This window comes from Pleurodeles waltl, chromosome 5 (assembly GCF_031143425.1).
Source record: "Pleurodeles waltl isolate 20211129_DDA chromosome 5, aPleWal1.hap1.20221129, whole genome shotgun sequence".
Classification (NCBI taxonomy): Eukaryota; Metazoa; Chordata; class Amphibia; order Caudata; family Salamandridae; genus Pleurodeles; species Pleurodeles waltl.
Genome location: NC_090444.1, coordinates 808,316,765 through 808,330,974, shown reverse-complemented (window position 1 = coordinate 808,330,974; position 14,210 = coordinate 808,316,765). Strand labels below are relative to the sequence as shown.

The window sequence follows — 14,210 nt, the reverse complement described above, 5'->3', positions numbered from 1 at the left end:
CTTTGTTACATACACATGATGAGGTCATTGGAAGACTGTGCCACATGTATTTCTCTTTCCGAGATCGGAGAACGCATATTTGTACTCAAATCTCTGCTTTGTAGGGGAGTAGATTGAGGTGTCCGGTCTGGTGGCCCAAGGGTGTAGCTTTGGGAGTGTTGTGAGGTTACTTCCCCTTAATAAATGTGTTTTCTGTAAAATATTTGGGTACAAATGATGTCAGTCGGGTATGGTGAGATGTCTGTTGGATTTCACCAGAAATGTTTACTTAAACAAAGACAAAAATGCACAAGCACTCATGCCATCTTGTTTGAAAGTGTTCAAAAATATTGGTTATTTTACAAAATATTGTGTTTTCTTTAGTTAGTACCCCTGCCAATCCCCATTTGTCTCCCTTTCCACTGCCTCTTTAGTCCCTCTTATGTGTCCTGCGTGTCGTATAATGTAATTTGACATTGTATGCCAGAGTGATTTTTGGGAAATCTGAGGCTCCACCCCCAGCCCCCCACCACCACCCTCTTACTGACCAAGCTACACCCCTGGTAAAGACCCTCACAAGGCATGCACTAAACTAAAGTGATGAAATCCAAATTCGCATGGACCACCGTGGTTTTGTAATGTCTTTGTTGCCAATTTCTGTGAAATGTAACAAGCCCCACTTTTCAAAGACAAACCATAAAAACAAAAGTAGGCATGTATTAATGTGAACACCTTCAGGATTCTTTAGCAGCACTCATCTTAGAGCAACATGATTATCACAAAAATAAAAAAAACATTGGTACGGTACTGACTCATTGCTATCCGTTTTCTGTGTTGGAGAGTGCTTTCTCTTAAGTCGATCTGTGCTCCACCTCTGCTCCAAAAATCTAGTCTTATTTATTTGTTTAAGTCTGGCCTTTAGCTTTTAAAACGTGGCACCCACCCCTACTCTAAACCACGTTATGTCCTCCATCCCCAAACTTTTCATGTGTCTACTTTCTTTCCCAAGCAGGCAGGAGCATATAGTTCACCGCATCTCTGTGTTTAACTAATGACCTCATTAGTTTCTCTCACTAAATCAGGGTTCTACAAAGTCGGTCCTGGAGAGCCGGGTCCATGCCAGATTTTTAGCATATCCACATTTAGAATAATGTAGATTTCTGAAACATCTTTTTTCTAAATGTGGATATGCTAAAAATCTGGCATGGACCCGGCTCTCCAGGACCAACGTTGCAGAACCCTGCACTAAATTAACCAATACAGGAAAAAGGAGCATAGAGTTTGATCGTATGAAGGTGCGATGAACAACAAATCCAAACTGAAGACTGATAACAATTTACCAGGAAACTAGACGGCCAGTCTAGCCTGGAATAATGCAGAAAACTTTTCTAAAGGTGCATATTCAGGGCCATATTGATCATTATTTATTGTAACATAGCTAGACACCTTGATGCACTACATGAAAGGGAGAGGGCAGGAATGCTCCATATCCATCAAAATATGGCAGATTTCTGCATTCTACTTGCGCTATCACACAAACACCAACAGAGAGACCATTGCACCATGGTGCAAGGGTGACTGAATTACAGCAGGATTGTTTTACTGCAGGAAGAAACATCTTCTTGCACACAAATAATCCCCTGAGGTGTTTTCCTCTTTCTATGTGTGTTGCATTCTGCAGCACATATAGATAGAGGAGAAAACCAGGAGTAAAAAATATATTTCTCCTCATTACACTTCCTCTGGGAAGGCATAACATTGGGATGCTTTCTGAGGTTTACCATTGTTGGAAAATCTGGGAATGTGCCAAAAATCCATAAGTGGATGCGTGGGAACACCCATGCACCACCTATGTAACGTCTCTGTGGGCTGAGTAATGCAAAGCAGACCCTTGTGCTAATTCAAATTTTCTAAGTCACACAAGGCAATGCAAGGTGGCCTTTCCTGGCTTGGCAAATATCACTCTAGGTTTTGCATAACCCCTGGGCTACCTTGTGTGGTGCACGGGCAAAGCAAAGGTTTGATAAATAGTTTTCTTATGGATTACTTTTTTTACTGTCAAAGCCATTTACCATCATGTAATTTGACAGTTTCAATAGTGGGGTTCTTTTTATGAATGGAATTGTGCGTCTACTTCACTCAGCTTCACTGGTGTTATTCTTTGTCAGTGACTCATCTAACACAGATGAAGAATCTAGAGCATCACCTCTTCATGCCGTTCAAAGGAATGTAATTGTTATCTTTCTCCTTTCTTGCAGGTGACAGCAACTGGTGGATACCTGACATTTACTGTCTCCTACGACCTTCTTGGGCAGAAGGAATTGGACCACAGGCCAATCCAACCACTGCAACACTCCGATGTAATCATAGAGGTAAAGGATGCCAGATGTGCATACTTTTTTATTCCTGTTCTTTGTAGTGTGCAGATGAACATAAATCCTCACTGATTACTACAGAAAGTAATATCACAGTAGTGACAGACAACACCAAACAGATATGCTGCACCCTCAGTTTCTGTGTTTTTCCAGGATGGGCAGGACCATCGTGGAACTATCAGCAGCCTTTTATAAAGAGGTGTTTGGTCTGAAACTGGGTGGATTGAAATAGATGGGCTCAGCCTAAGCTTTATACAGGAATGTAAATTCTAAAAGCCACAACTTTGAATCTTGACACAATTAGGGCACATAGGCCCATATTTATACTCTGTTTGCGCCGGATTTGCGTCGTTGTTTTTCACACAAATTTGGCGCAAACTTAACTCCATGTTTATACTTTGGTGCTAGACCCGTCCAGTGCCAAAGTTATGAAGTTTGAGTCATTTTTTGGACGTGAAAACCTACCTTGCGCTAATGACATGCAAGGTAGGCGTTCCCGTGCAAAAAATTACTCTAAGAAATGTGCGCCTTATCTATCCTTCGGCGTCAAAAAGATGCACAGGAGGAGGCGGGCCTTAAAATATGTCGCCCAGCCGGATTTGCACAGTTTTTTAACGCCTGGGTCAGGGCAGGCGTTAAGGGACCTGTGAGCTCATTTCCATGGTGGGAGACCATGGAAGCAATCCACATGTGCCCTTCCCTGCACCCAGGGACATCCCCTGCCACCCTAGCCCACCCCTGGAGGACACCCATGGAAGGGGGGACCCATCCATGGTGAGTGCAGGTAAGTGCAGGTAAGTATAATTGTTTAATTTTTTTAAAGTACATAGGGGTGCCCAACGTGGGCCCCCCTACATGCCACTGTGCCCAACGGCCATGCCCAGGGGACAGATGTCCCCTGTGCATGGCCGTTGGACATGGGGCCATGACTCCTGTCTTTCCTAAGACAGGAGTCATTTCCATGGGGGTTGTGCATCAAAAAATGGCGCAAGTCAGGTTGGAGCCAATATTTTTGACTCTAACCTGACTTGCACCATTCTTTGGTGCACAACCCCCAGTCTTCCCTTTGCCTCCGCTGCCCGATTAGAGTAATTTATTTTGACGCTAAACAGCCCGCAGCGCCGGCTAACGTCATTCCATAAATAAGGCGCCCGGCTGGTGCGTTGGAATGGCGTTAGCCGGCGGTAAACCTTTTGACGCAAATCTGCCCTGGCACTGATTTGCGTCAAAAAGTATAAATATGGGCCATAGTTTGTATTTCCATTTCTAATATAGATAATGGATGTTTTACTAAGCCCAGCCCAACTCTTATAGATCAATGTACGTTCTCTGTCATTTAATGCATCATGGTAGAGGAGAGGGTTATTTATTTAAAGGAAAACAGTTCATATTTATTTTTATTTTAAAGTTTATATAGTTTGGACCTAGCTAGGAGGAGAAACAAGGATATTTTTAATGCAATAGGAACATCTTGATTATGACGTGCTGTACATTGAACAGCAGGAATGCCTGGGGTCATGTTGAGACCAGGGGCCTGATGCAGGAAGAATGCATTAGTTAAAAGGGGGGGGGGTCACAATTTGTGCACCTATTTTTAATGAATCTATTCTTATTTTGTGCAGTTACATATAACTAACATGTTGGTCAATAAAATATAGAATTATGCTCGCTAAGAAATCAACACACCTCATCAATATTCATGAGGTAGGTCACAAACTGTGACCCATTTTGTTTGGCTACAATCACAGGCGTGGTGACATGCTGGGGTCTGCAGACCACCATGCCTGTGATTGTTTTTAAATAAAGCGATCTTTTGTTGCTAAATGCAGCCCATTTTCCTGAAGAAAACAGTAAGCATTTTAAAAAAGAAAAAGGACACCTTTTCAAACCCCTTCAAATGCCGATTTCATAATGTTTCCTAAACCTAGTTAACAATTTTGAAAACCTGTTCCACTTTGATAAATGGCTTTAGTACATTTTAAACAGTGGTTTAGTGGGATAGACCCCCAGATTCACTGAATCTAAGGGTTTACAACCATTAAAACACTTTGGGACAGATTTTCCTCGCCCTGGCGCCATCTTGCGCCATATTTGCATCATTTTTTTTACACTAATGTGGCTCAATGAGGCAAAAATTGCCGTGCTGTATTTACAAAGCAGTGCAGCGCATGCACCACATCACTTTGTAACCTCTTGTGCCACATCATGCCTGCGCCAGGCATAATGTATGCAAGGGGTGGGGCGTTCTGGTGCTGGGAGGCCGCAAAAAATGGCACAATGAAATCTACAAGATTTAACTGTGTCATTTTTTCCATCATTTTTAACGCCTGGCCAATAATAACCAATTGGTCCTCCCTAGTACTTTGCTGCAACAGTGCCATAATTTATGGCGTTAATCCAGCAAAGAACAACACTGGCGCCATAAATGATGACACTAATGTGGAGCAGTGTAGAGTGTAGTGTGCACAGACCTGCAAGCCAGAAGGCTAAGCTAAACACCTGATTCCCATTAAAACTTAATAGGATCCTCTACAACCTTTATCCCCGAACGCTTGATGTCCCACAGTCTTTGCACCTTTTTTGCATTTATGCACCACTCCGACCCAAAGGTCAAAGCTGTGGACACCCTCCTGTACTCCACAAAATCATTTTATACATTGGAATGGCCCTACTTGTTCCCATTGCTTTTGTTTATGGCATCAACCCATGCTTCCACTGACAAATACAGCTCCTCTATACTCTTCCCACCGCTCAGGTGAGAATGAATAGCATGATATCTGACACCTTCCAGATCAAGGGAGGTAAAAAGCAGGGTTGACCCCTGTCACCGATACTGTTTGTGATACCAATGAAGCCCCTGGCGGTGCACCTCAGGCAACTCACATGCACCATGGGGTTGATTTTACCTCTAGGGGAATGGTGATCTCTATGTATGCAGATGCCTTCACCCTGTGCTCCATCACATGCAAGCCGATTCATTTTGGTGGTATTATGCTGGTATCTCAGGCATCCAGATGTGTCCATTTCACTGGTGCAAGTATCCAGACCACTTCCAGTGAACCAGGCACAGGAGCAGGAGTGGAGTCTTTGATATCCCTGAGTTTCTAGCAATAGGAGTCAAGTCAACGAGACCTTATAGATCACTTTGGGGTGCTAGGCAGAGTCCAACTCTCCCTCAGCGTTGTCAGAGACAGGCAGCAGAGCAGCCCAATAGAAAAACAGTCCTTCCTGGTCAGCAGTCCAGCAGAGTGACAGTCCTTCAGCCAGCACAGCAGTTCATCTGACAGAGTCCAGTGTCTGATTTGGTGGGCTCAGGAAACCTGTACTTATACCAAAATGTGACAGTGGAGTGGGGGTGCCTTCAAACAAAGGGTCTTTGAAGTGCACAAGTATCCTTTCTTGCTCAGCCGTGGCTCCACTCTATCAGTAGGTGGTGACTAGCCTTTTGTGTGGGGATGGTCACTACCTATTCTAATGTGTCAGCCCCTCCTGCCCTTCCTGCCCAGAAAAAGCCATCAGAATGCAGATGAGCACTTACACACCTAATCTTCCTGTGTTTGTGGGTACCTAAAGGGAATGCACAAAATGTAGCTGTCACCTACCCAGACGTGTATTGGAGACAGGATGCAGACACACAGAGGTTTAAGAGCTGAGAAATGCCCACTTTCTAAAAGTGACATTACTGAAATACTAATGTTAAATCAGACTTTGTCAGTTAAGTAGATTCATCAATACCACTCCAGAGACATGAAATACAACAGAGCCACTCCTTTCTAACAAGGAATTACAGCTTAAAAGAATATTAAAGAATTCCCCACTAGAGATTGTGGCCTAAAGGCCAGAGCTGCCAACTTTTGAGCTGGGGAACCAATTTTGGTTCCCAGTGTTGGCTCAACATCCTAGGAACATTACTTAATCTCCCTGTGCCTAACAAAATATGAATGTGTCCTCGTGTAACATAACTGGTGGTCATGAAAATCACTCCAATACCTTTGGGTTGAGTTCAAGCTATATAAAAAAATACAAAGTTTGAGAGGAGTAGACCTCACGGTAGTGAAAAACAAAGTTAGTTGTTTTTGACCTAGCAAGACATGCAAAACTTGAAAGTGTATGCCCTACCTTTTACTTACCCAGCACCATGCCCTATGGTCTAGTTAGGGCTTACCTTAGGGGTGACATGTCTAATAAAAGGTAGTTTTACCTTGGCAGGGGTTTTTTAATACCAAGTTGAGGTGACAGTAAAACTGCACACACATGCTCTGCAGTGGCAGGCCTGTGACATGTTTAAAGGGCTACTTAAGAGGGTGGCACAATCAGTGCTGCAGGCCCACTAGTAGCATTTAGTTTACAGGCCCTGGATATACAGTATGTATACCACTTTACAAGGGACTTACAAGTACATTAAATATGCCAGTGGTTTATACACCAACTCTACCATGTTTAAAGGGGGAGAACTTGCACTTTAGCACTGGTCAGCAGTGGTAAATTTCTCAGAGTCCTAGGGCCAACAAAAAGAATTGGCAAAAATATAAGATAAGGAGGCAGAACGATTGAGAGAAGGCCAGCCTGAGGATGACAGGTCTAACAAACAGTAATAGGAATGTTTGCCTCTTTCTGGTTCTGAGCTGTGCTGTTTGAACATAAAGCACTAGCTCAGAATACTAGGTTATCTGCTGTGCTGCACCAGGAAGGCACATCTTGATAATGTCCCAGGTGTGGGACATGGCACAGGTATCTCTGAAACAGGGCATTCATACAGAAACAGAAAAGGTGTGATACCTGTGCCATTATTTCAACAGCTGATCTAGAGGCAGCCATGGATATTTTATTTTAGAAAGGCCATGTTTTAGGAAACATGTCTCTTCTAATGCTACGTCTGTGCGGTATCTTTTTTTATGTGGTGTAGTCCCTTCGCATATCTTCTTCCAATCGATCACACTAGGATATTGCTCTAGAAATGAGTAGGCATGCTACAAATCAGGTTAACATAATATATCTGCAATAATAAATCTACCCATTCAATTTGCCCTAGTTCTTCAGCACGGAAAAGAAAACGTAGATTTTGGTGTTATGTGGAAAAAAAGATCAGGGCGCAAACTGACCAACTTTATGAGTAGGCATGAGGTAGGTCACAAATTGCAAATCGCTATAGTTGACTACAATCACAGGAACACCACGTCTGTGATTTTTTTTCAGTAAAGCAAGTTCTTTGTTTTAAATGCAGACTGATTTCATAAATGAAAATGGGGTGTTATTAAAACAAATGTCCAACCTTTACAAACACTTTTTATTAGTAGGCAGTGGTCCCATGCTCCACTGCCTGCTGCTAAAAATGTGTTTTTAAACAGTCACAAAGAGGAAGGGGTCCCTTGGAAAGCCCTTCCCATTTTCAAATAGGTTACCACTACCTTTCAGTAGATGGTAAAATATTATTGTTTTGCGACTGGACTTAGGTCGCAAAATATTAATACATGTCATTGCAAGTCAGTATTTGGAAAGGGTGTCCTAAATACATGGCATCCTGAGTATGGTTTCCCTTGACATTGTGCCTTCAGTCCTCTTGTTTTGCTAATCTTGTTTTTGCTGGCTTTATGAGTCTGGGCACTTTACCACTGCTTACTCGAGCTAAAGTGCGTGTGCTCTTTACTTAAAACATGGTAACATTGGCTCATCCATAATTGGCACATTTAATTTCCTTATAAGTCCCAGGTAAGGTGCACTACCTATGCCCAGGACCTGTAAATTAAATGCTACCAAGGGGCCTGCAGCACTGATTGTGCCACCCACTTCAGTAGCTCTTCAAACATGTCACAGGCCTGCCATTGCAGAGCCTATGTGTGTAGTTTTAAACTGCCACATCGACCTCACAAGTTAACCCACTTGCCAGGTCCAAACCTGTCTTTCTAGTACATATGAGTCACCCCTAAAGTAGGCCCAAACAGTGCAAAGGCAGGGTGCAATGTACTTAAAAAGTAGGCCATGTCCTTTTAAGTTTTGCATATCCTAGTGGTGAAAAACTCTTAAATTCATTTTTCACTACTGCAAGACCTATCTCTCCCATAGGATAACTTTGGGATTACCATATTGCATTTTACAAGTGTATTTTTCAATTGGTAAGAGATGAGACCCCTAAGTTTGGTGACTCCGGGATCACAATTTAAAATTGTAACTTATGGTGAAGTCGGATTTTAAATTGTAATTCTGAAAATGCTGCTTTTCGAAAGTTCACATTCTATTACTCTAACCATTTGGTGCCTTCTGCCTGTCTCTAAATATACATCTGAGCTGGGTGACAGGTGGGCTTTCTGCATTCCCTCTAGAAGCCACACACAAGACAGCTCAGGTGTGACTGATGGGTCATCCACAGCCTGATGTGCTATCCAGGCAAGGATGGGAGGGAGGAGCTCACATTTACATCTGTATGGGTTGTGTCCTGTCCCCACTCTAAAGGCTGCATACTCCCCTATAACGAGTCTGGGACCAGGGCAGCAAGGGCAGAGAATCTATGCTCTTCAAAGGCCTCTCTTTCAACTCTCCCCCACATTAAAGGCACAACTGGCTATGTGTACTGGACCTTAGACACCACCAACTCAGTAAACTCTTGGACCTGTGGATACTCCGTCAGGAAGGACTGCTGTGCTGCAACAAGGACTGCCACTCTGCTGGACTGCTACTCTGCTGGACGTCTGCTATGCTGGCCTGCTGCTTGCTGCCCTCCTTGCCTGGTGATGAGAAAAACTGGACCTGTATCTCTCCAAACCAGAAGCAAAGTGACTAAAAGGGCTTGCTGGGTTGCCTCCTGTTTTATGAAGTCTCAGGGAAAGAAAATACTTCCTGCTACAGCACCTGAGCTATACTAACTGTGAATCTTGCTCTGTCAAGTGGTGCCAAACCAGTCCTGGGCCCTTGGAAGTGGGTATAAAGTACTGCTCCAGTCCAAACCAACACATCACAGACACTGCATTGTTTGGAACCTGTACATTACCCCTGTGTCATGGATGGGAACCGGCTCATCTACCCCATTGCGTGGATCGAAGTAGACGCATTACCTCTTTAACACGGATTGACCTTGGGGCATCGCATTCAGAACCATCCCATCTCAGAACCAGTGTGTCACCTCCATTGTGTGGAGAAAATCAATGCTTCTTCGCTACTGCGTGGAAGGAATCGACACATTGCCTCCACTGCAGGGATCGACACTGTCACATAGCTCCAGTCTGCTCCCCACATACTCAGTGTTGATGCAACCAGGATTAAGGCACTTTTGTTCAGTGGACCTCACTAGGGCCCTGCAGCTAGCCCACTCTTCATCGTGGTCGGCCTGAACTTTTGACTTCGTCCTGCTCCGGCAGACCCAGATATCACCTTTTGGCGTTTCTATGCACTATTTCACAGTTTACGCTTCAAACATTCATAACTCAAGCTCTGCGCTTTGGATTTTTGTTGCTTTGGTCTTGCTCCATTTATTAAATTAAGCTCTATTTTTCTAACAAGCTGTGGTATCTTTTTGTGTGGTGTTGTCACTGTTTTACTGTTTGAAGCATTGTACAAATATTTAACACATTGCCTCTTAAGTTAAGCCTGACTGCTAAGTGCCAAGCTAGCAGAGGGTGAGCACATGTTAATTTAGGATGTGGTTGTGACTAACCCTGACTAGGATTGTGGTCCTTGAACAGGGTGCATACCTTTTTCAAGCAGAAACCCAATTTCTAAGACATTCCTTTCATACAGTGATTTGTTATGTAGTTGCAAAGCCAAGTTGAGATTTAGTAACTTGTTACCAAATCGCAGTCTGGGTTTGGTACATGCCAAAAGGCCATTTTGTGATTGGAAAGGGACTGATTTTGTGAAATGGATCCTTTGGTACTTTAAAGTTTCTGAGTACATCTGCCACTACGTGTCACCTGCTCAATGCAATTTTTGATCCCTGAAGGGAATCCCTTCCTTTATCATTCCAAGGTTAATTTAGCGAGTTTCAGTATAGAACAGGTAATAATAGCTTAATAATTTAATGTTATATGCTAAGCATTATGGATCAAAGCATTGCATAAACAACACCATTCAAAGAACCCCTGCTCCTGTTAAAGGGAACACTTTCACCTTTGCTCTTGCCATCAGAGTAGCTAAGGTGGATGACATTTCCTCTCTTAAAATAGCCAAGGGACACACTTCACTTTCGTCCATGTTCCTCACAGAATTAGCAGAATGAGAGAAATAACAAAGCTAGTAGTTCACAGGTTGTTTATCCTATAGCTGTAAACCAATCAACATGAAAAGCTGTGTTAAAATTGGGTTGCCATGCATCAGAGAAACAGAAACATTTTGTAACCCCAAAGGATGCTGCATTTATGTGTCAGAAGGACATATGGTCCCTGCAAAGCAGAGGGTGTGTTACATTTGTTTTCTAAGCCTACGAAGACTTTCCTACATTTAGATATTGCTGATCACGGTACCAAATGGATTTATTGAATGATAAAGGAGTATTTCACTCATTACCTCCACATGCCCCTTTTACCCAGACTTATTACTTAATGAGAGGCAGTAAGCCTGGTAAATACACCTGTAAACATCTCTTAGCATAGTAGGCCTCCCATCCTTCAAACATCCTGTTTTTGTTGTGCCTTTTGACACCTACCCTGACGAAGAATGATTTCACAGTCAGAAGCAGATATGCCACTGTGCGGAGCTGGTAGTTTATGGTGAGCACCTTGCCATTCTTCGCTGGTGGATTTGTCAAGAAAAGAGCAATGCTGACTCTCCATCAGAGATGAGAGGTCAGTGCAGATTGTTTATTTCTAGGTTTCAGCAATCCCTGGCGCAGAAATTATTCTGAGCCAGAAAGTTGAGCAGTGTCGTCAGGAGTGCTAGAGCTGAATAAGAGGTTGTAGAGTGCCACCCATCTTCCATGATACTTTGTTACAATATGCACATCCTAACGGAAGGAAGGGGCCGAATGCCTTTTCGATATTCTATACCATCTAGTGCAACAACTCACTTCCACACAGCTTACACTGGCTGGTCGTGCACTCACAGCCAGAATACACACAGCCCTGCCTGCAGCACTCACTGAGGCATCAGAGGCAGCTGGTTGCAGCTCAGTGAAGAGGGTCTCCATGTTCTGCTGCAGCGCTGCCACAACTACCATGCTGATCCAAGGGCCCTGGTAGGATAACCTCAGGCGTGTGTGGGCTGGCTGGGTAGAAAGATGGGCCAGAGCCTGCAGTGGCCCAGTGAAGAAGAAGAAGACGCTACTGCAGAACCACCAGCTGGTCGCAGGGGTGCCAACACCCCATGCTCAGCATTGAGCCAAAGGACCTGGAGGAAGGTGATTGCCACATGGTATCCAAGTGGCAACATTTCCCACACATGCTCATTGAGGCCTGTGAGAGGTTTTAGTTTCCTTTTCTATTCTCAGAGAGAGACAGTGGGTTCGGGCCTGCTGATAGCAGACGGCTATTGCCTGGAAAAGAAAGAGGAATGAAAGGGAACAAACAAAGTGAAAAGGAGGAATAATCCAGAACAAAGACAAACAAAAGATAGGGAACACAGAGAGCGCAGAAGTAATAAATGAACTGTTTTCCATAAATAACACTGAACAAGCAAAGCCAGAGTCACACAAGTGCACACTGACATCATGTCTGTGCAATGGCAGTGAAAAGCACCCCCACCGCTGGCCATTCACTCATCTGTCATGGCACTGCTGCCCTTCAGCGGACTTGCAAACGCTGCAAACACGGTGCTGTGCTAGAGGCAGCGGGTCAGACGCCTACTTCCATGACACTTAGGAAACAGAAAGCAAAGGTAAGCAGTTACTCTTGCTTCATTTTGGTGGGACAGAGCTGTATGCCTCCCATATGCGACCCACCCCAACAAAGGGGATGATGAAGACTTCAAAGTTGTAGTGGCAGCTTTAAATTTTGATCCACAACTCACCTCTAACTACGAACATCTCAAACTGCGTCAGTCCAGGCAGCAGGAAGATGAGCCAGTAGACGTGTTCTGAGTATGGCTTCAGAAGGTGTCAAGCACGTACATGGACATTGACCAATCGGATGAGATCACAGCCCAGCTTATACAAGGCTGTCAGTCACCAGCCCTTTGATGGTGAATCCTGTGCCAACCTGGAATTACCTTGGATGCAATACTGGTGCAGATGATGTTGCATGAATTGGCCAACACCATGGCCGATGAGATGGAGGTTGCCCTGGTGAAGAAGAACAGCCCAAATAAGCATGACCTGCATTGTCACGGTGAAGGAAGAGCAAGTATACACCATGCAAGACGGCCTGCCTGACCCCACATGCCCAATGGGGGTTACCAGCAGACGGACTGTGTGGCAACTGTGGGTTAGGCCATTAAGTACTAAACACCTGTCCTGCACAAGGACAATCCTACTCCAAGTGTGGGCACATGAACCACTTCCACAAAGTATGGCACAGCAGTGGACAAGGGCCCCGCTCACAGAACAAGGGCAACATGACGTCCATCCTGCTACAGCTGACAATCAAAGAGGGTGGGGCCGATGAGCCACTGCGAGTGGTGGCCAGAGACTAAATGAAGACAATGATTAGGACGACAACAAAGTATTCACCATCTCATTTGCTGGAAGAGAGGGCAACTGTAAGAGGCACCGCTGATGTGTACAGTAGAGATTGGCAGCACCTTTGTGAGAGCACTGATTGACACAGGGACCTCTGTAAATGTAATGAACTTGTCACACTTTGACAGGCTGGTACCTGGCCCCAGGTTAGCACCGACAAAAACAAGGAACTAGATGTATGGCGGCATGGACTGTCTCTGAAGGGGGTCATGGAAGTCATGGTGGAGAGGCAAGACAGATCAATGTGGGCCCGTCGGCCTGATTCCACAGCACAGAAGGAAACACTGGCACAATGTTAGCTTGCCACACAGCAGAAGACTTTGGCCTTGTCTTCTTAGCCCAGGAAGTGTATGAGTCACACTGTGTGGCTATAATGTTGGAATACCCTCAGCTGTTTAAAGGGTTGGGACGACTGACAGGGATCAGGGTTCACTTACATATTGACAAGACAGTGAGGCTCACACCACTTTGGCACCAGAGGGTTCCACTCCACCTGCGACCACAGGTAGAAAAGGAGCTGCAGAAGCTAGAACAACAGGGAGTGAGCAAGAAGGTCACTGGCCCAAACCCATGGGTCTCACTGCTAGTGATTGCCACAAAACCAAAACAGCCTGGGGCAATTAGACTGTGCATTGACATATGGCTCCCAAGTAAGGCCATCCGGAAAGAATGACACATCACCCCCACAGTGGATGACAGTGGATGTGCCAGATCCAAACGGGGCCCAGTGGATTTGTAAACTATACCTAAATGTTGGCTACCATCAGCTCGGGCTAGAACCCATCAGTCGTTATATCACAACCCTCTGAATCCATGTGGGCTTCTGACTCTATCGGAGATTGAACTTTGAAATATCATCAGCAGTAGAGGTGTTTCAAAGCACAACCAACTAAAACCTCCCCGGTCTGGTTGGCCTCCTGAAGATCAGTGACAGCATTTTGATATTCTCCGACATTCTAGAGAAACACCACGTAAGGCTCAGAGCTGTGCTCCATCAGCTGGCAGACTGTGGTTTGACGTCCCATTGCCAAAAGTGCAGGTTCTATAAAGAATTAATACAATTCTTCAGATACATCTTCTCAGGGGTTAGGGCTGTGTGTTGATAAAAAAGAAGATGGAGGCAATAAAGTCAGCAGCTGTCTCGTGCAATGCCAAGAAGTGGGAAGCTTTCTAGGAATGGCCACCTACTGTGGGAGATTTATCCTGAACTTGGCAACGTTGTCAGAACCATTGAGAGCATTGACAAGTGCTGATGC

At 44.5% G+C, this 14,210-nt stretch overlaps 1 protein-coding gene across 7 annotated transcripts in view; it reads left to right on the top strand.

Annotated features, from left to right (window-relative positions):
- LAMA2 (laminin subunit alpha 2) overlaps positions 1-14,210 on the top strand; it is a 3,379,260-nt gene that overhangs the window by 1,471,168 nt on the left and 1,893,882 nt on the right. For all 7 annotated transcript variants that reach the window (XM_069234829.1, XM_069234828.1, XM_069234823.1 and 4 more), the window contains exon 13: positions 2,238-2,351. In XM_069234829.1, coding sequence (XP_069090930.1) covers positions 2,238-2,351 — 114 coding nt within the window. The remainder of the gene's footprint in view (positions 1-2,237; positions 2,352-14,210) is intronic.